The sequence below is a fragment of the Apium graveolens genome, chromosome 7 (genome assembly GCF_009905375.1).
Source record: "Apium graveolens cultivar Ventura chromosome 7, ASM990537v1, whole genome shotgun sequence".
Taxonomy (NCBI): Eukaryota; Viridiplantae; Streptophyta; class Magnoliopsida; order Apiales; family Apiaceae; genus Apium; species Apium graveolens.
The window spans coordinates 272385437-272409084 of record NC_133653.1 but is presented as its reverse complement, the minus strand read 5'-3'; the positions used below and the strand labels follow the sequence as shown (position 1 = coordinate 272409084).

General features: G+C 33.1%; 1 protein-coding gene across 1 annotated transcript; it reads left to right on the top strand.

Moving 5' to 3' along the window:
- Positions 1 to 12587: 12587 nt before the first annotated feature.
- LOC141674986 (putative F-box protein At3g10430) lies at positions 12588 to 13994 on the top strand. The gene is made up of 2 exons (XM_074481691.1): positions 12588 to 13601; positions 13875 to 13994. Exons 1-2 carry the CDS (start codon positions 12588 to 12590, stop codon positions 13992 to 13994), a joined length of 1134 nt encoding a protein of 377 aa, XP_074337792.1.
- Positions 13995 to 23648: the final 9654 nt, after the last annotated feature.

Here is a 23648-nt window from a genome sequence, read left to right as displayed (position 1 = left end):
CATGAACATTCCAGAAATGAAAAAAACAGAAATGGCTCACTCATTCAGTAGAACCTCATCTGGCCAAAGAAGTTATTCACGCCAAATCTGCTTATCAAGTGTGGGAAGATTTCAAGCATCAATTTTCAAAGAAAAATGCACCAGCAATTTATCAAATTCAGAAATCACTGGCCTCTCTTTCACAAGGAACCATGAATGTATCAGCTTACTTCACAAAACTCAAAGGCCTTTGGCATGAACTGGATACTTTTCGAACTCCACCAACATGCAACCAAATGAAAGTTCATAATGAGCAGAAAGAAGAAGATAGAATGATGCAATTTATTATGGGTCTCAGCAACACCTACAATGTTGTACGCTCCAACATTCTCATGATGTCACCATTGCCTAATATACATCAAGCCTATTCCCTTGTCTTTCAAGATGAAACACAGCGACAAATAACTTCGGAGTCAATCGAAAATTTTTCCATTGATGCTGCAATTCAAAGTCGTCCAAGCAATTTTTCAAACAAATTCAAGAACAAACAATGTGAGCACTACAACAGGGAAGGCCATACTATTGAAAATTATCGAACAATTGACCAACAATTGACCAACACTCTATCAATGATGGCTTCAAATGACAAATCTGGTAATAACAATGCTTTTGCAAATGTAGCAGGTTCGTCTCTTTTTATGAATCCATCAATTAATTCTGTATTTACCATGCCTTGGATTTTAGATAGCGGAGCTACCGATCATATCACTTTTGATTCTACACATTTTACTCAAACAAAATCATCATCAAAACATGTTGTTAATTTACTGACAGGGTCATCAGCCTCTATTACTTCAATTGGAAATATACCCTTCAGTTCAGATATTAATTTGAAAGATGTCTTATATGTACCATCTTTTCTCTTGAATTTATTATCAGTAAGCAAATTGACAACCACTCTAAACTGTTGTGCAACTTTTTTTCCAACTTTTTGTATTTTACAGGACTTGGCTACAAAGAAGATGATTGGCTCGGGTAAACAATATGGCGGTCTTTATTACATGTCACCTATAAAAACTCCCATGGTTCATCAAGTTTCTCAACCATCAAACCTGTGGCATATGCGTCTGGGACACCCATCACCATCTTGCAACTTCTTTATATTGCCTTGTAATAACATTTATCTTGAAAATAATTACACTATTTGCCCACTTGCTAAACAAACTAGACTGCAATTTTCTTTAATTTCTATATCAACTCAATACCCATTTAATTTATTATATTGTGATATTTGGGGGCCGCACAAAGTTTCTACACATTCAGGTGCTCGTTTTTTTCTCACAATTGTCGATAATTTTACAAGGTGCACATAGGTGTATCTCATGAAAAACAAATCTGACACCCAAAATATATTACAATCTTTTATCATATTTGCTCATACTCAGTTTCGTACACGTGTTAAAGCAGTAAGGTTTGATAATGGTTCAAAATTTTTATCTATGAGAAATTTTTTCAAACACCATTGCATTGAATATCAGCGTACATGTGTCTACACCCCACAACAAAATGGGGTGGTAGAATGCAAACATCGACATATTCTCATTGTTGCACGAGCATTACTTTTTCAATCCAAATTTCCATGAATATTTTAGGATGAATGTGTATTGACAGCTGTATACCTTATTAATAGATTACCATCGACATTATTATCAAAAAAAACACCATACGAGTTATTGAAAGATAAACCACCAAAGTTGTATCACTTGTGGGTATTCGGTTGTTTATGTTATGCAACTGTTGTTCATCCTACTCAAAAGTTTGACCCACATGCCAAGAGTTGTATTTTTGTTGGGTATCCTTTCGATCAAAAGGGATATAAACTTTATGATTTGGAAACACATAATTTTTTTGTGAGTCGGGATGTTAAATTTCATGAAACCACTTTTCCTATGATTTCTAAACTATCTCAGCCAGATTCTATTTTGCCCAACCCTTCATATAACATCACAGACAGTTGGCATTTAAATCTACCATCAATCACAACATAACCTATAATGTCACCTCATGAAGATGATATAACCGAAAGAGTAGATGTTATTGAGCATACATCTCCAAGTCAAAGCTCTAAACAAATTGAGTCACCTAACACAGAACAACCTACCTCTTTATATCAAAATGACCAAATTTCACCTATATCTAGTTCCTCCACACCTCAGGTTCTTCCAACACGACAATCCACATGACATAAAAATCCACCAGCATGGCACAAAGAATACATATTGTCTGCGCAGGTCAATCATTCTTCATCACCACCAAGTTCAACATCAGGTACTCGATATCCTCTTTCTAAATTTCTCTCATACTCTCGTATATCACCTGTATATCGTTTCTTTCTATCTAACATTACAGGTCATATATAACCAAAATCATTTTCCCAAGCTATTCTTGATCCGCACTGAAGACAGGCCATGAATATAGAATTAGAGGCTTTGCAAAAAAATAACACATGGACTTTAGTTCAACTCCCTGCTGGGTATAAACCTATTGGTTGTAGGTGGGTTTATAAAATAAAATATAAATCAGACGACACGATTGAGCGCTACAAGGCACGCCTTGTTGCTAAAGGATACAATCAAATTGAAGGAGTGGATTACCAAGAAACATTTTCTCCAACAGAAAAACTTACTACCCTCCGTTGTCTTCTCACTGTTGCTGCTGCTCGAAATTGGTTTATTCATCAATTAGATGTCCAAAATACATTTCTCCACGGTAACTTACAAGAAACTGTTTATATGGAACTTCCACCGGGCCTTCGACGACAGGGGGAGAATACTGCTAGACCTAATGTTGAGGAAATTTGGATTAAAAATGCTGCTACTAAAACCCCTGCATCTAATGTCGTTACTGACTGATGATGTAGCTTTATATATTATGTAGTCTTTTATTATTGGTCAAATAATTTTATTATTGTGTGTAAAATATATATCTTATTGGGAATTTCGATGACTGAATGAACCATATATATTTGCCTTTAATTGTGTTATAATGTGTAAAATACATTATTTAATTGTTCTTTTTTTCTTTTGTTTTGCACTGTTATAATACATTATGCTTGTATTGATGGCTTTATGTTCAATTTTATTTAGACTAAGGGAGCAAAATGGTATATAAGCAAAAAGCCAAGAAAGTATTTTTCGAAGAAAGTCACGGGAAGAATAACTCTGAAAAGGTTGAAGATGAGATACTTCCTAATGTCAAAACTACAGAGACTTGTAATGATAAGTTGGTTCAAGTCCCTCCACAACATCAAACTCAAAGTAGTGGCGAAGAAACAATGACCACTTCTAAATCTACAAAAAAGAGGCTAGGAGGTGCGCGTGGTGTTTCAGCTCTTCACAAAGTAGTGGTGAAGAAAGCTCGGGGAAACAAATTTAAAGTTAGATATAATGAATTTAGAGTTCCCATCAGAAATACCAGGCCTACTTTACAGTCTTACATAGGAATGCTCGCAAGGACAATAATTTCAATCGACACTGAAAACTGGCCAAAAGTGGATTGTGATTTAAAAGCAAAATTATGAGATGATGTCCAGATAAATTATATCCCTTGTTGACTTCTTCATTTTATTTAAATTATGACTGTAAATTATATGGCTTATTTATATTGTGTGCTTTAATGCGCTGCTCTTTAGGACACATTCAAAATTGCCTCAGAAAGTGAGAAGTTTGTGCTACAGTTGGCAGGTGAAAAATGAAGGCAGTTTAAAGCTCATTTAACTGCAAAATATGTGATGCCATTTATTGGAAAAAAGAAGAAATTGATGAAGCCTCCGAAGAATTATGCCTTTGTTGGTAAAGAACCTTGGAAGAAATTTGTTGCAGACAGGATGAGCCCCAAATGGCTGGTATGAATATATTCTACTAATATAATATACAGGATTGTCATTTTACTTGCTAAATGATTAAATAAATTTTGGTTAAATAATATTTATTAATTTTAAAATTTGTTTTGGTGTAGGAACAACGTAAGTTACAGAGCAATAGAGTGGGTAAACGGAAAAATCATCACCGCTTGTCAAGGAAGGGGTATATTGGCTTGTGAGAAGAAGAAGTAAGAACCTATATCTATGTGGCTTTGCAATTCTATATTTTAAGGGAGTTCAAACATTTTTCTCTTTTTTAACAGATGTCAAAGTAGTACAAGGTGTTATACAAACATGTTGGAGTCTTCATAAAAGCCATTAGAGAGTCAATACCGATTTCCTATGATTCTGACGTGTTTGGAACTGAGAAAACAATTTATATCTTGCATGAAAATGTTAAAGCATTGTTGGAGTTCGATATGATTGGCCAAACTGCAATATCATCTTATATGGCATAAGTTAATTTTTTTATAGTTATATATACAATATTCATATTTTATACGGATGTTATAAGTAATGTAATTCACTCCCTGGTAGGCTCTTGCAAAGACTGATTAAGATTGAGAGGAAGAATGATGATGTGGTCTTATATGGATTTTTCGATCCAGGAGCTATATTTACGTTGAACAATTCTTTTCGTTCTTATTTTGTTAATCGGTTGAAAGAGAGTAGTCCCTACATTTACTATGATCATAAGTAAGTATTTGTAATTTAGACATGCTTTTACAAATTAATATATTTAGGTAGTTCTTTTTAAAATTTATGACTTGTATTTTTCCTTTTTCTTTTTTATAAACATGGTTGTCACTGAATTTTGGTTGTAGTTTGGGATGGTGACATTTATATTATGAACCCTCTGTCACATCCAACACATTTTGACGAGTTGGAAAATCATTAACAGAGTAATAAATTTCTATTTAATATATATATAGTAAATATTCCCCCTTTCGAAAAATAATCATATATATTATTATTGTTCTGTAATGTAGAGCGATGAAATCCTACAATTCTCAAACTGTAAGGGGAAATAAAGCTCCTCAGATAAAGAATCTTCTTGTAAGTTTTTTGTATTTTAAATTTTTTTATCAGTTTGTAATTTTAAGTAATTTCTAGAGTTAACTTATATTTATATTGTAACACGGATCTCCCAAACAACCAGGAGGGGATGAATGTGGTTATGTTATAATGCGATACATAGAAATATATCATTGCTGATAAGGAACTATCTTTTACTACCAAGGTATATATGCAAATCATTTATGATATATGGCATGTAGAAATTTTTTATGCAGTTTTTTGAAACAGATGAAATATGAGTGTCATTTCTGTAGATATTTTATATAATTTAAAATATATTGAATGGATGGCGTTAGTGGTTGTGATTTCCATATGGATCTTGTTTTTATTATTATAATAGTGATAGATAACTATTAGCTGATGGAGGTATGGCTGGATGACAGTATGGATGGGACTTATCCTAAATTCCTATGTATATATGAAACCTTGAAAACTGAGGGTACGGTTTTGGATTAACGAAGAAAATTACTGTTAAATATAGTAAAGGTCCTGTTCTTATATGATGTCAGTATTCAGTTATATTTATACATAATTTAAGATTCTGGATAAGCTATATATGTTATATATTGGTTTTGTTTATATTTAACTATACATATGGTAATTCTGGTTAATAATATTCTCGTTGTTATCATTATGATTTATAAATAGTTAGCATGGACTAAAATAAATGCATCAAACCATATTAGAAAAAAATGAGAAATGCATAGTTGAGAGCGAGCAAACTTTGAATATAAAGCCTCTGTCAGTAATGCTAATTTTTACTTGTGTTATTTAGTGGGCAGCCAAAACTCGAAAGTCCTACACAAGGCAGGAGCTGGATGAGGTGCGGTTGGAGGTGCTTGAATTTATCCAAGACAAGATGTAAAACTGTTGTATGATTAAGGGTTTAAATTGCTAAGTATCTATATATAGCTTTCCTCTGAACTAAGTTATCTTGATGTTGTGTTTTGCTGGTGATTGGTGGTTATCGGAGGTTTGGTGAAAATTACATCCATCATTCTGATTTATGTTTGGAATTGTCGAAATTTGACAATATTGGTACATATTAACTAGTCAAATATATTTAGAATGTTGGATATAATAAATAGCGAATTTGGGTTTTATTATTTTTAGTTGGGATGTTTATTTTAGACTTGGAATGTATGTCTGAATTGAGCTTATTGAATTGAATGTTAAGAAAGTTGGTATTAATGTAGCTTTATGTTTCTGTTGGAAGTTTTTTGTTGGGATGTTGCATTGTTTAGTATTTTTCTGGTTGTAAATGCAATTGGTTCCCTGTGCTATAAATAGTACCAGGATGGTATGCAATTTATAGTACATTAACATCACAATGATAAATGTAAACCGATGTAAAAAATGAACAAAAGACATCAGGTAAAATAATATTAAACGAAAAAGAACTACAAAAACCAATGTGAAATAGTCATTTGACATCGGTTCTGAAAAGAAACTCAATGTATTTTAAGCCAAATAACATTAAATTTTTCAAAAGCGGATGTCTTAAATTTTACAATATTAAAGAGTAAACATCGGTTAGAGAAACAGGCTGATGTTAAACAACAAGATTTAACATCATTTTCGAAAAGTAAACCCATGTCTTATCCAGCATTTCACATCGGTGTGTTAAACTAACCGATGTCTGATCCAGCATTTCACATCGGTTGTTTAAACTAACCGATGTCTGATCCCACATTTCACATCAGTCATTTAAACTAACCGATGTCTGATCTAGCATTCACATCGGTTTGTTCGAAAGATTTTTAATAAATGGCTTTTAGAGCTTGTAGGTTTCATGTTTTAATGGATAAATACCTCATAATATACTCATATTCACCTAAAAACACTATAATATAAGCTGAAATTTGTTACAAAGACATCACATTTAATCTTAAAACTGATGTATAGCAGTGTAATAGATATCGGCTGTTAACCGATGTCAAAGGCTGCTGACATTTAACATCACACGCGAAGACATCGGTTCAGATTTATTTTAACATCGGTTCTGAATCGATGTCTGATGTCATATTTCTAGTAGTGAATTTATACTCAATATTGATTCCTGAAATCCAAATATTATATATAACACGAAAAGAAAATGAAACTGCCATGAAAGTATAGGAAATGTTTGTATACACAAAAATACACAAAATATATCTGAACCAAGATAAAATATCAACATATATATCTAAATATATATATATAGTCCTCCTTCAATACAAACTAAATTAAAATATACATTGAAAATCTCTGTAAATCACTAATTTACATACTCAAAATCACTAAATATAACAGTAAATAATTTGTTAATAGTTTAGTGGATATCACTAAATTACACAATACTGATCAATAAATGAGTGGTGCCACCGTCAAAAATATATAAGTGGATTATTATATAATTACTAATTATACATATATCAATTAGTAATAGGTCATTGTATAGTTTGTATATATATTGGTTTGTATTGGAGCACTAGATTCTATAATATATATATATATAATTTTTTTGAAAAAATAATAATTAATTGTTTCATATATAATATATTGATATCGTATAACTCTATGTTTGAACGTATACTAACCCAAATATATACGTCATATGACACCGAGTATGTTCATATTCCTTCATTTGATGTTCTTACGCCGAAAATATAAAATAATTTCGAATATTTGTATCATTTCCATAATTTTAAGAAACTCAAATTTAGTGCTTTTTATAAAAAAAACAAAAAATATATAAATTAGAAAATGGTTATAAGTACTCTCGTACCAAATCAAAATTAAAAATCTATACTATCTATACTATACTATAATAACCGGAATGAAATATAATTTGGTTCAACGGTTATTCCCTAATTTTAGTTATTAAAAAAGTAAATAAATAGTGTTATATATCCGCTAAACTACTAGACTTAGAGTACTTATACTACTAAACTACGATCACAAATTATCCTATTATTAAAATATAAATAAATAGTGGTATATATCCGCTAAACTACTAAATTCTTAACTACTGGACATAATCTACTTATCCTACTAAACTACGATCACATGTTATTCTATAATTTTTATTATTAATTTATAATTATTATATATATATAAATATTTTAAATTTATAATATGAAGGGATAAATAAAAAATTTAAATAATAACGGGAACCCTGCATTGCACGGGATTTAAGCTAGTATATCTATATTATATTATAATAGCCGGAATAGAGATAATTTGGTTTAACGGTTTGGTTCAACGATAATTCTCTAATTTTGATTATTACAAAAATAGATAAATAGTGTTATATATCTAATAAACTACTAAATTATTAAACTACTACTAAATATAGTATACTTATCCTACTAAACTACGAATACAACTTATCATATTATTAAAATATATAAATAATAGTGTTACATATCTGCTAAACTACTAAATTGTTAAACTAGTAGAAATAGTCTATTTATTCTACTAAATTACGACCAGATGTGATTCTATTATTTTTATTAAAAATTTGTAATCATTATATATTTATATAAATATTTTAAAAAAATAATATAACTTGATAAATAAAAATTTAAAATATTAATGGAAACTCGTGCATCGCACGGGATTTATGCTAGTAGAATATAATAACCGGAATGGGGTATATTTTAGTTCAACAGTTATCCCCTTATTTTGGCCATTAAAAATAAAAATAAATAATGTGTATACTTATTTTGGTCATTAAAAATAAAAATAAATAGTGTTATACACATGCTAAACTACTGAATTGCTAAGTTATTAGATATAGTCTTCTTATCCTGCTAAACTACGACCAAAACTTATCCTACAAAATTATCATCACAGCTCCATCCTAATTCTTTTATTATTTTTATTATAAATCTATAATTAATAAATATTTATATAAATATATTAAAATTAATATATGATTGGATAAATAAAATTCAATATTTATTTAAATATTAACAGAACATGTGCATTGCACGGGATTTAATCTAGTCTACTATAATAAGTGGAATGAAGTATAATTTGGTTCAACGGTTATTCCCTCATTTTGTTTATTAAAAATTATAAATAGTGTTGAGTCGACCGATTAGTCGACCAGGCGACCGAAATATCGACATTCAGCTAGTCGACATGTTGAGTCGACATCCAATCACCGCTTAGCCGACTAGTCGCCGACTAGCCGACTAGTCGCGACTAGTCGACCGACATGACAACCATGTAAGATATAACAAATTAAACCGATAATTGAACAAAAGTATAAGGCCGGAAGCCTTGTTAGTGGATGTGAATTTCTTTGGATTAGGGGAGCAATTCATCGATGCATTATTGTTCAATTGTATATTATGGTTTTACTTACATTTTCCATCCATGTATTTCGTGTTTCTGATTTATGCGAAACAATTTTCAACTTTTCTGTCGTTATTTTACTTAATTATATGTTTGTGGTGTTCTCTTGTTATTCGGTCATTGACAATTGGAACAAAGAAACTCAAGCTACACTAAGATCAAGTTAGGCTCTATTCTTTGGTGAAACTTCAATTGTTGAATCAACGGAAGACTTTTAACAGCGGATGGACTTGCTCGGTTTGGTAATTGACATTCGTCAACTTGTCGTCTGTGTAATGTTATGAATGAAGATCATGGCTGCAGACTTAAATTCTCAACTGCTGCCTATCAACTACAAGACAGGTTCTACGCTTACTCCTAAACCAACAATCTATTGCGTTGGTTACAATGAAGTGCTAGAGTGCATAATGGTTTCCTACTGACAATTGGGCATCTCGTCGAGGTAGGCCTATGGCGCGTAACTGAGCCCTTGGTAGCATATTGTTTAAGGAGACTGCAATGCTGACAATGCAGGATTCAACTCTTACTCAATTACTTACTGAATGTTACTTGTTTTATCACCCAACTTTTTGTTTCTGGGACAAGTCCAGGTATGCTAGTTTGTTAGTATAAGCACACTTGTTACAAAGAGTTCTGCCCCTTTATTTGGGCCAGATGTAGTTGGCCATAAATTGAGTCGAGCTAGCACAAAAATTCAATTTGCTCTCTGTTCTTTGGAATTGCAAGTGCTCTGAAGCTTTATAGTGGAAAGCTTTATTTGATATGATGTTCTCTTCTATAAAGATTTGACAAGTTACAAAAATTGTTGGTAACTTTAGCTTATATATCCAAAGGAATTCTCTCTTCTATAACATTAGCTTTTAGCTAGGGATTCTAAAAATTCGTTTATATTTGCAATCCACTTCCTCGTGTATATAAGAACTATTTTGTATCCTCAACTTCATCAGTTTTCTGTTTTCATCTGTTGAATGTCCAATTGTAATCAGAGTTGCATCTTTGCATTTAGCAAAGCTCCTAAGAAGCTGCTTTTAAAAATTTAAGGTCCTTGTCATGCGACAATGACAGTGTTGTTCACAGGTCGACTGCAATTTATTAGGCAAGTACAATGCAGTTGTCTACATAGTTTGACAATAAACAGTTTAATTGACCTCTTTATGGTTCTGATTCACATGATTAACTGTCTTCTTCATGGACGTGCTGATTAATAGAAATGTCATGTTGTGGTTTTGCTTATGGTTCTACTTAATAAGGTTCATCACTTTATGTCATCATTTTGACATGTTTGTAGGTTCTGTTTAGCCCTCAGTGACAACTGGAACGAATTCTGTCAAGACAATCACAAAGAAAGAGAAATGTAGACGGACTGAAATTCCCTGATGAACCTGACGGAAAGTTCATTTTGTTCTCCAAATATCTTTTAGGTAGGTGTAGCAAGAAATTTTTCTTATATAGTACTCCCTTTTAATTGTCAAGCTATCATCACTCTATTTACTGTATTAAACTTGGGTCATTCCACGCATATATGAATTGTTTATTATTTCAAAATTGAGCTAAGAAAATTAACACATGCTCCAAATTCCATTGTTATATATAATAATCTATACTAATGATACATAATTGTTAAAAAGAATTGAGTCAAAATTCAGCTATTATATAAAACATGATATTTTAGCTAAAAGTTCGGTATTATTGATCATTAGAGACCTTTAACTAAAAATTTCATACTAAACAAAAAATTTCATAAGTACAAAATTTAGCTAAAAATATTATAGTAAACATAAAATTTTTGGAGAATTGGTACAAAATTTATCATTCTAACCTGCAAAACCCTTGTTTATAATTTTGGCCTCAACTATTCAAAACTGCAATTTTATTAAACTCTAATGCAACAGCCTCCTCCTGGCCTTCTGATCGAGTGTCTGAAGATAAACTTGTCGAAAGAGAACAAGATGCCATTCACTTGCCTGAAGAAATCTGGTCAGAAATACTCAAAAGACTTGCCTGAAGAAATGATGGTATTATCTCCTAAAGACTCCTATGTTTATCATTCTGCACTCCAATTATCAAAATATGACAGCCCATATTAATCCTAAATATTTACTTTTCCATAATACTAATACCCATTTATTAACTGTATGTTCTGATGATGTACAATTTTAAGAACACTGTACACTTGAATATCTCTCCTTGGCGGTACTTGACTTTAATAATCATGAATCGTTTAATTCTTTGAAGGATTCGGTATCATAATTGGTTGTATCGGTAGTGATCAGTCTGTTTTTGTTATTGGTACGGCATTTTGGGTTGCCTATGATTTTGCGGGGTCATATTAATTAGTTATGTACTTCAATAACAGGACTAATACACATGGAAAAATTAATGTGCCCTATCTTGATTATGAATCGGGAATGTCAGTTGTTATCCGTCAGTTTGGTCAATTCATTGATTATACTTTGTTGAAGACGATGACCCTCATCATTTGAAAAAAGATGAGTGTTGTCATCTTAGTTATAATTTTTATTTGGAGAGAAAGATGAGTGTCAGTATATGTGAAAATGTTTGGGCTGATGTCTTGAGCATAAGTAAAAATAGTGAACTAATTATATAATTAGCCAAAATAAATAATATATGATCTTGATACACATTAATCATATGATTTCATTGATCATGTGATCGATTGATAGCTATGAATTCCAGCCTCATCTTACCATCTTCCCCTCGAATGACAGCCCTAGCACAACCACCTAAACCCTCAGCCTCCATCCACATTCATTTTTAACATTTTATACAAATATTCATTTTTAACATTATATATTGTCGAAAAAAATATTATGCATTTTTGTGTATTTTCATTACTGGATTTATAGAACTATCTCAACATTGTAGTAACTAAGATTGTGTTTATATTAGATAATTTTATAAAAATATTTTCAAGTCACATTTAACAAATTATTTTGAAAATAAAGATTTTTCCTTAACAGATAGCTGCCTTAACCAATAATGTTCTTGTTTAATAAGAATTAAAATAAGAAATTTTTAAAAATTAGTTCAAGGCGCATTGTACACATGAGTTGGGCCCGACAAGTTTGTAAGTAGGTCGACCAAAAGAGATTTTGCCAAAAAATACAAAGCCCATTTTAAACTTATAGGTCGGCATTATTATTGTAGCACTCCTAGACAATCAATTTACCCTATTTCTATTGCGAGCTACATAGAGATTAGTGGACACAATTAAAATTGTCGGGCTCATCCACCGTCTCGGAAGATGAGCTTGTCAAAACATAAGAAGGTGCCCTCCTACGACTTTCCCGAAGAAATCTTGTGTGAAGTATTTAAAAGACTTCCTGTTAAGTATGTCTTACGTTGCGGAGCTGTTCAAAAATCGTGGTATTCTCTCATAAAAACTCCTTTGTTCATTTCTCACTACTGCAATTATCGGAAACTGACGGGCCATATTGATCCTAAGTATCTACTTTTTCATAATCTTGATAACAATTCATTTGCTGTACGTTCTGACAATAAACATTGTCAAGAATATTGCATATTTAGTTATCCACTTGGCTTGCCCGCTAGTTCATGGTATGTACACTCAAATGGTTTAATTTGTGTGTCTACTATGTTTGATGAGGAATTTGACTATAATCGCAGCATTTATATCTGGAATCCTCTTGTTCAAAAATTTAAGACTGTCCCGGAGTCGCCCCTTTATACATTAACATTTATGAAGGCTACCTGGAATGCTTTAGCTTTTGGGTTTTTACCGGAAATTAATGACTATGTCGTGGTACATATTATCAAATTTAGTTCGTCCTCTGAATCTCTCTCGTTTAACAGTTCGGATCCTAGCTCACCTGTGAAGTGTGAACATTACCCGCACTCAGTCATCATTGGTGTTTATAGTCTAAACACTAACTCATGGAGGAAAATATGCCAAGATAAAGGTTTTGTTAATCTTATTTGTTCTAGTGAATCAGTGTTTGTTAATGGTACTGCATACTGGGCAGGGATTGACTCGTCATTTCAATCGGTTATGTGCTTTGATACCAATACAAATATATTGCGGAAAATCAGGGTGCATAATTTATTTCCCGATCTTGATGTTATGGAGTATCTTATCATTCCATTTGGTGAATCTATTGCTTACTGTATTGAGGGTAATGAGAACAATTCAGAGGAGGATGAGGAGGACTATTGGTCTCCTCATTTGCACATTTGGCTCCTGAAAGACAGTGTGACAGGTGAGGACAATAAGATAGGTGAATTATTTTGGGAGATGAGAGTTAGTCTAGATTAATATGTATGGGCCCAAGTCTTGGGTACAAGGAACAATGGTGATCCAATACTAGCAAAATCAAACAGTTTGATTGCATATGATCTTGATACTCAAGAACCATATGATTTTGTTGAATCATATGATCGTTTGACTCCTTCCTGTTACAAGGAGGACTCTGTATCACCCTTCTTCATTCGTCCCTTTGCGGAAACTCTAGTTTTGCTAGATATTGATAGAAATAATTGAACATGTTAAATTGGCGCCCTGTTACTGCAATAGGAACTTGCTAGAGTTCTTCAACTCTTCATTTTCTACGAAGATGTGGATGTGATTATTTGTGCACCAGAAGTGGTAGTGGACCATGAACATGGGAAGAAGTCGACATCTGATTGCTTGTGAGATCAGGTATTGTTAGTGAATATGCAAAAAGGATCAGGTAGTGGATTCTAGTTTTTTTGTATAAATTCCATCATTGTAAGTTGTGCTATGGCTGTGAGATTATCTTGTTTTGCTAATATTGACAGTTGGGACAAAGTTATCCACACAATCTAATCTGAAAATTTATGTTGGTTTTTTCCAAGTTTATGCATTGCCTTTCATGTTATTTATGTTGGGAGTAGTATAGTCAATGAAGGTCAGTATACGCGTGTTTAGATTGTCTTCATGCAGAATGTTTAGATCTGTGTAATTGAGAAAGATACAAGTGTGAAGCGATATGTGTAAGAGATCGATATCTTATTCTTCAAATTCATTGAGTCAACTTGAGCAAAGTTGGCTCAGAAAGTGTGAAAGTTATTTGAAGATTCGATCTTGAATTCTTGTATACAAGTATGAGTTGTTTCAAAGCAAGTTTGGAAGATCATAATGGAAGCACATCAGATGTGATAGTGCTGCTCTTTTTTGTGTCTCAAACAAGATAGGAAGGGGCATGATTGTTCATGATTGTTAAATCACCTTTCCTCTGTTTTCCCGAGTTTAAATTTTTAAGAGAAACAACTACAAGGCTTGCTGCTTCGACTTCCTTTCTCTAAGAAGCCCGAGTGACTTATCACTGAAAAAGATGGATTAATACATATATGAGTTGTAATGATTCCCAGTTTTTTATGCAATATACTGCAGCTTGAGTACATGACAACTAAAACAGTCCTAGTCACATTCTGTCCTCCTAGTACTTGGACCTCTTGGCACCATTGCAAGCCACACTGCTGTGATGCTGTCACCGTCAATTTCTTTAAGAAATGCAGTTGCTCACTACAGTATTCACTCCTTTTGTGGAGACGCAGGATTTATTTAAAATTGATTAAATTAACTTTGCAATATCTCGTGATACGGATTTGCTAGAGTTCTTAAGCTCTTGATTTAATGGCGAAGATGATGAAGAGGAGGACGATACTAGTTTTGCTATAAAATTGAACCATGAACGGGGGAAGCTCCAAAGATGTACCCAACACCTCTTGGTGTAGCGGTACCACCTTCCTCGCTCGCTTTATAGAATGTCGAGGGTTTGAACATTGTCAAAGACAAGGGTGTGTGGTGAGTCTGTGGGTGTGAGTGTTTTTAACTTGGAAAGACACAGGGGAAGATGTAAACTTCTGGTTGCTGTACTCTTTGCAGGAATGTTATGAACAAACAATAGTGTAATTTTTAAATTAAATGCTTCATATCACTTTTGAAGGTTTCTGCTGATCACTTTTAAAACTTGGCAACTGCTTCCAGGTTATTGCTTATTGTTTGAGACTTGTTATCTTGTCGTTTAAAAACAAGTCTGTGACTCTGTATAGTATATCTCTTAATATAATTATGCAGATGAAACAACTACATATACTGATATGCACCCTGAGTCATGCGATCAAAACAAAGTACTGAAATACGAGGTTTCTTACTAGTCTGTATGGGAATTCTCGATTCATGGAGAGTCTGGTTTCGCTTAATACTGACTGAAATACGAGGTTTCTTAATAGTTTGTATATAACTTCTCCATTCATGGAGAGTCTGGTTTCGCTTAATAGTGACTGAAATACGAGGTTTCTTAACCTTCCAAATTACCAAAATTTCAGCATGAAGAGGAGAAGAAGCTTTAACCAAGCAATCATGACCTTCGAGTATACCTCCGGTCATATTTATGCTTCACAAGACTTGCAAGTGGGGAAGATCACTGATGATAGTAAATAATAAGTTTAGGAAAGTTAGTATATGAAGGACTGAAGAGAGATGCACACTCACAAGAATAAGTTTAATTTAAGTTGTGACTGTGGGTTGTATTTAAGGGACTATCACCAAATATACAAGCATTTCTAACTTTTCAGATATCCCAAGTAGTGATAGTAAAAGATGCAAGAAAATCCAATGCATTTTTTTAAAAAATCATGCATAATCATGAATGTCAGAGCTGATTGAACTGAGTTGAAACTTTTGGTATTGAACTGGCCTCTCTTTCACAAGGAACCATGAATCATTTTACACATTTACTGACAGGGTCATCAGCCTCTATTACTTCAATTGGAAATATACCCTTCAGTTCAGATATTAATTTGAAAGATGTCTTATATGTACCATCTTTTCTCTTGAATTTATTATCAGTAAGCAAATTGACAACCACTCTAAACTGTTGTGCAACTTTTTTTCCAACTTTTTGTATTTTACAGGACTTGGCTACAAAGAAGATGATTGGCTCGGGTAAACAATATGGCGGTCTTTATTACATGTCACCTATAAAAACTCCCATGGTTCATCAAGTTTCTCAACCATCAAACCTGTGGCATATGCGTCTGGGACACCCATCACCATCTTGCAACTTCTTTATATTGCCTTGTAATAACATTTATCTTGAAAATAATTACACTATTTGCCCACTTGCTAAACAAACTAGACTGCAATTTTCTTTAATTTCTATATCAACTCAATACCCATTTAATTTATTATATTGTGATATTTGGGGGCCGCACAAAGTTTCTACACATTCAGGTGCTCGTTTTTTTCTCACAATTGTCGATAATTTTACAAGGTGCACATAGGTGTATCTCATGAAAAATAAATCTGACACCCAAAATATATTACAATCTTTTATCATATTTGCTCATACTCAGTTTCGTACACGTGTTAAAGCAGTAAGGTTTGATAATGGTTCAAAAATTTTATCTATGAGAAATTTTTTCAAACACCATTGCATTGAATATCAGCGTACATGTGTCTACACCCCACAACAAAATGGGGTGGTAGAATGCAAACATCGACATATTCTCATTGTTGCACGAGCATTACTTTTTCAATCCAAATTTCCATGAATATTTTAGGATGAATGTGTATTGACAGCTGTATACCTTATTAATAGATTGCCATCGACATTATTATCAAAAAAAACACCATACGAGTTATTGAAAGATAAACCACCAAAGTTGTATCACTTGTGGGTATTCGGTTGTTTATGTTATGCAACTGTTGTTCATCCTACTCAAAAGTTTGACCCACATGCCAAGAGTTGTATTTTTGTTGGGTATCCTTTCGATCAAAAGGGATATAAACTTTATGATTTGGAAACACATAATTTTTTTGTGAGTCGGGATGTTAAATTTCATGAAACCACTTTTCCTATGATTTCTAAACTATCTCAGCCAGATTCTATTTTGCCCAACCCTTCATATAACATCACAGACAGTTGGCATTTAAATCTACCATCAATCACAACATAACCTATAATGTCACCTCATGAAGATGATATAACCGAAAGAGTAGATGTTATTGAGCATACATCTCCAAGTCAAAGCTCTAAACAAATTGAGTCACCTAACACAGAACAACCTACATCTTTATATCAAAATGACCAAATTTCACCTATATCTAGTTCCTCCACACCTCAGGTTCTTCCAACACGACAATCCACATGACATAAAAATCCACCAGCATGGCACAAAGAATACATATTGTCTGCGCAGGTCAATCATTCTTCATCACCACCAAGTTCAACATCAGGTACTCGATATCCTCTTTCTAAATTTCTCTCATACTCTCGTATATCACCTGTATATCGTTCCTTTCTATCTAACATTACAGGTCATATATAACCAAAATCATTTTCCCAAGCTATTCTTGATCCGCACTGAAGACAGGCCATGAATATAGAATTAGAGGCTTTGCAAAAAAATAACACATGGACTTTAGTTCAACTCCCTGCTGGGTATAAACCTATTGGTTGTAGGTGGGTTTATAAAATAAAATATAAATCAGACGACACGATTGAGCGCTACAAGGCACGCCTTGTTGCTAAAGGATACAATCAAATTGAAGGAGCGGATTACCAAGAAACATTTTCTCCAACAGAAAAACTTACTACCCTCCGTTGTCTTCTCACTGTTGCTGCTGCTCGAAATTGGTTTATTCATCAATTAGATGTCCAAAATACATTTCTCCACGGTAACTTACAAGAAACTGTTTATATGGAACTTCCACCGGGCCTTCGACGACAGGGGGAGAATATTGTATGTCGTCTCAACAAATCGATATATGGACTTAACAATCATCAAGAACTTGGTTTTTTACTTTTTCAATAGCCATTTAAAAGGCAGGTTATCAACAATCTAAGGCTGATTATTCTCTTTTTACCAAGGTCCAAGGTACCTCATTTACAGCGATCCTTATTTATGTTGATGATATACTCCTTACGGGAAATGATCATCAAGCAATAGAACAACTAAAAAAAATTATGGTGAAATGCTTCCGCATTAAAGATCTTGGAGACCTTAAATATTTTTTGGGCATTGAATTCTCTCGTTCCAAGGAAGGTATTTTCATGTCACAAAGAAAATACGCATTGGATATATTACAAGATGTTGGACTTTTAGGTGCGCGTCCAGATACGTTTCCAATGGAACAACACCTGAAACTCACTCCCACGGGTGGAACATTGTTAAATGATCCAACTAAATATAGGTGACTAATTGGAAGGCTCATTTATCTTACGGTTACAAGGCCTGACATAGTATTTTCAGTTCGAATATTAAGTCAGTTCATGCATGAGCCTCGAAAACCTCATTGGGATGCTGCTATAAGGATTCTTAAATATGTGAAAGGCACTCCAGGTCAAGGGCTGTTATTTTTTTAAAAAAAATGATCTCTCGTTAAAAGCCTTTTGTGACTCAGACTGGGGAGGTTATCGTGCCACAAGAAGATCGATTACAGGATATTGTGTATTTCTTGGAAACTCGCTCATCTCATGGAAATCTAAGAAACAAACAAATGTTTCTAGATCCTCAGCAGAAGCCGAATATCGAGCAATGGCTAATACTTGTTTGGAGCTCACTTGGTTACGCTATATATTACATGATTTAAGGGTTCCACAAATGAAACCGATACCGTTATTTTGTGATAACCAAGTTGTTTTACATATCGCATCAAATCCGGTTTTTCATGAGCGTACAAAACACATCGAAATAGACTGTCATATAGTCAGAGAGAAACTACTAGCTGGAATGATCGGTCCTTCTCATATGTACCAACATATTTTCAGTTAGCAGATGTGTTTACAAAAGCGATGGGAAGAGATCAGTTTATGATGCTACGTAGCAAGTTGGGTGTTCATGATATTCACTCTCCAACTTGAGGGGGAGTATTAAGATTGCATGTGTAGATATCTGTTAGTATCATCTGCATATTTACTTTTCTTGGTTAGGATAATAAAATCTCACTAAAAGTGGATCACTGCTTTCATGCCTTAGATAGTGGATAGATTGATTTATATGGTGTGTGTATATAATGTACCTTTCTCCCGTAATAAAATTCACAGTAAATTCTTTATATTCATTTTTGTTCATTCTAGTCGGTTAACTTTTTAAAATAAATAATTTCACCATATTTTTCTCCATCTCTCACTCATCAATTTGCATAGCATATTTGCTATATTTTTGTCAGATAGAGATTGTACATATTGTCAAACCTAAATCGACTGATGCACCTTACTTTGATCCATACTCACCTGATGACTCTTAGGAACAGGCCCTGCACACAGTAGAGATTGGGGTTTATAGTCTTAACTCTAATTCATGGAAGAAAATATGCCAAGATAAAGTTTTTGTTGATTTTATGAGTACTAATAGATCTGTATTTGTTAATGGAACTGCATTTTGGGTAGGGTTTAACACCGACGTTTCATATCAATTAGTTATGTACTTTGATACCAAAACAAATATATTGGGAAAAATCAAGGTGCCTAACTGGATTGCACTTCACGAACGTCAGCTTTGTAATCCTCTTATTCTTCCATTTGGTCAATCGATTGCTTACTTTGTTGAGGTCGAGGATTTCGATGCAGAAGAGGGTGATGAGGATTATAAATCTCCTCATCTGGATATTTGGGTATTGAAAGATGATATGATAGATGAGTTTTCTTGGGAGAAAAAGATGAGTGTGAGTATAAGTGAAGATGTTTGGGCTCAAGTCTTGGGTGTGAGGAACAACGGTGATCCAATACTCGGAAAATTAAACAGTTTGATTACATATGATCTTGACACCCATGAACCAAATGATTTTGTTGATCGTTTGACTCCCTATTCCTAAGATGAGGATACACCATTCTTTTTCATCAGTCCTTTTGTGGAGACTCTGCGTTTGCTTGATACTGATCGACATAATTGAACAAAATGTTAATTTTGAAGCCTTGTAATTGCAATGAGAACTTGGTAGAGTTCTTCAGCTAGCTCTCCATTTGATGATGATGTCATCTGATATGTGCTTCAAAAGTAGATTATGAACAGGGGAAGATTCAACATCTAATTACCTACGAAATCGGGGATTCCTTTTTGTGGATATGCTGACAAAAAATGAGATCAAGCAAACAATTCTTTGAATTTTGCGGATTCTGATTTTGGTTCATCAAGTCTATGATTGTATTTGATTTTGCTTTATAGTGTGTTATGTTTCTAAGATTTTTGTTTTGCTAAATTTTCTAAGATTATGTTGTTTTGCCGCTATTGACAATTGGGACAAAGTTGTTTGCACAATATTATCTGATAATTTATCTAGGTTTTTGTACTTGAAAAATATGTATTGTTTTTTCATTTGTTTATTTTATCTTTTTGTTTGGCTTGGAAGTAATATAGTATGTGTTTATATTGTCTATATGCAGAATGTTAGGTTTGTGTTACTGAGAAATATACTTGTGTTGAATGTCCAATTCTCATAGGAGTTGCATCTTTGCATTTAGCAAGCCCCTAAGTAGCTGCTATTAAATGTTCAGGTCCTCTTGATGTTCCGACTAACATGATTAACCGTCTTTTTCATGGTTATGAGTAATAAAAATGTCGTCATGCCATGGTTTTGCTTATGGTTCTACTTAATAAGTTTCGGCGTTGTATGTCATAATTTTGTCAGTTATATGTTTGTAAGGTTTTGTTTAACGGTCATTGACAAGTGGAAAGGAATCTGCAAGGACAATGGCAAAGAAAGATTAAAGTAGACAGGCTGAAATTTCCTTAATTTCCTGTTGAACCTGCCCAAAAATTCTCATGCCCTTTTAATAGGGTAGCTAGCATTTGTTATTGCATTTTCACTTTCATTAATATTCTTGGTGCAAAATCCGGCAATTCTAAAAGCAATTCTGATTTAGCCCGGTTTATCATCTCTTGTAAGTTACTTAAAAGTTAAAAAATACATATAAAAATTTTTAACTTACAAGGCATCCCAAGCGGGGAATTTATCTTCCCTGAATGGTGATTTTTCAGCTGCTGTGTCTATCAGATTACAAGGTCTTATTGCTAAACCTTATATCATTGCCAAAGTTAAATGGATATAGAAAGAGATAGTTCTGCTGCCCATACACCCATGGTGGTTAATGAAGTTTTTTTTGTGGGGAAAACTTTAATTTAAACAAAGATGATTGATTAAAACTCTCTCTTTCCAATTATAAAGATAAATCATTTAAAATAAAATTCTTATTTTTATCTTTTCTTATTTTACAATAGACCGAAGGCCCTTTTTTTGGAGTTCGTGAATACCGTTGGCTAATATTCTAACCATTTTTTTTATATTTTCTCCTGTCGTCTAAAAATTAAATTTATATTAAATGAACATTTTTTATATAACTTAGAAGCCCCTATTAATATTCTTTCTCAGATATTTTCGGATGCGAAAAATCAAAACTTTTACATAATATCCTTTCGTAAATGAATCTTAGATGAGTCATAATTTGAAACTGATTTAATAACTGCAATAAAAATTAAAACTTTATTGAATTGTGGATTCAAATTTCTTTCATAAAAAAATCACGAATTTCAAGAAAAATATGTCATTTGAAAGTTACAATAATTACAAAAAAAAAATACATTTACAATGCTTTAGAACAATATAACTCAAACACTAAAAAAAACTCCAATTTTATGACTCCAAAGGGAAACTCATAAAAAATTAAACCCTAATTGCAGCAGCTTCCTTCAGGTCTTCTGATTGAGTATCTGAAGATGAGACTGTTGAAGCAGAACAAGATGCCATCTTCAAAAAGACTTCGTGTTGAGTATGTCTAAAATCATGGTAATATCTCTCAAAGACTGCTATGTTTGCTAATATGGTACCCATTTATTAGCTGTATGTTTTGATGATAAATAATTTCCAGAATATTGTACACTATATTCACTTGACTTCAATAATCATGCATGTATGAATTATCGAGTGGTCTGGTTTGTGTGTCTTCGGTGTTATATTGAAAACCTGAATATTATTCCGCCATTTACCTCTGGAGTTTGGTGGGGAGCTAGGAAGCATGAGTGCGGGTGCATGATACGGGGATACGGGAATTCGGAAAATCTAAAAATATGGGGATTCCATCGGGTAGGGGATTCGCCAAACATTAATACATAAAAAATATATTTTTCAGGAGTTTCAGTCAAATTAAACTAAATAATGAACTACATAAGTTCATTATGAGTACATTATCATTAAATATATATATTATTATTACTCGATAATCCAATTGACGCATTTAATTGATGTATATGTATTATCTTCAAAAGACTTCGTGTTAAGTATGGTGATCTCTCTCAAGGACTGCTATGTTTGGTAATATGATAAACAATGTCAAATATACTTTACACTATATTCACTTGACTTCAATAATCATGCATGTATGAATTATCGAGTGGTCTGATTTGTGTGTCTTCGTTGTTACATTGAAAACCTGAATACTATTCCACCATTTAACTATGGAGTTTGGTTGGGAGAAAAAATGAGTGTTAGTCTATATAAAAATTTTTGGGTCGATGCCTTGGGCACAAGGAATAATAGTTCCCATATTAGAAAAACCAAACAGTTTGATTCATATAATCTTGAATCAAGATTATATGATTTCATTGATCCATGTGATCGTTCGACTCCATATTCAAATTACGAGGAGGGCTCCAAACCACCTCCTATCATCACGCTTTTTGTGGAGACTTTGGTTTAATATTGTTTAATATAATTAAACAAAATGTTAGTAAGTTGGGAGCCTTGTATCGCAATAGGTATTTGGTAGAGTTCTTCATTTTTTTATGAAGATGCGGATGTCATTATTTGTGCATCAACGGGGGAAGATGCCATCCTACGACTTCCCTGAAGGAATCTTGTCTGGAAATTTCAAAAGACTTTCTGTTAAGATATGTCTAAAATCATGGTATTATCTCTCAAAGATTTTTCCATATTAGTCCTAAATATTTACTTCCCGTAATACTAATACCCATTTATTAACCCTATGTTCTGATGATGTACACTTGAATATCTCTACTTGACAGTACTTGACTTTAATAATCACGAATGGTATGCATTATCCAATGGTTTAATTTGCTTGACTTTGATAATCAGTATCTATGGAATCCGCTTGTTCAGAAATGCAGAACTCTTCCAGATTCACCTCTTTTAAGATTTACTTTTGAAGAGATTGAGCGGAAGGCTTTAGCTTTTGAGTATTTACTGGAAGTTAATGATTATGTTGCGATACATGTTGTCAGACTTTGACCGGAATTACCTGATCTCTCTGACCCTGACCCACCTGACCCCTACGAACATGTCCAGGAGGTCATGATTACTGTTTAT

Bases quoted from the DNA above. Each gene is read 5' to 3' on its own strand.
- LOC141674986 (XM_074481691.1), top strand. From the start codon at position 12,588: ATGAGCTTGTCAAAACATAAGAAGGTGCCCTCCTACGACTTTCCCGAA. The intron at 13,602-13,874 runs GTTAGTCTAGAT...TTACTGCAATAG, and splicing joins AATTATTTTGGGAGATGAGA to GAACTTGCTAGAGTTCTTCA.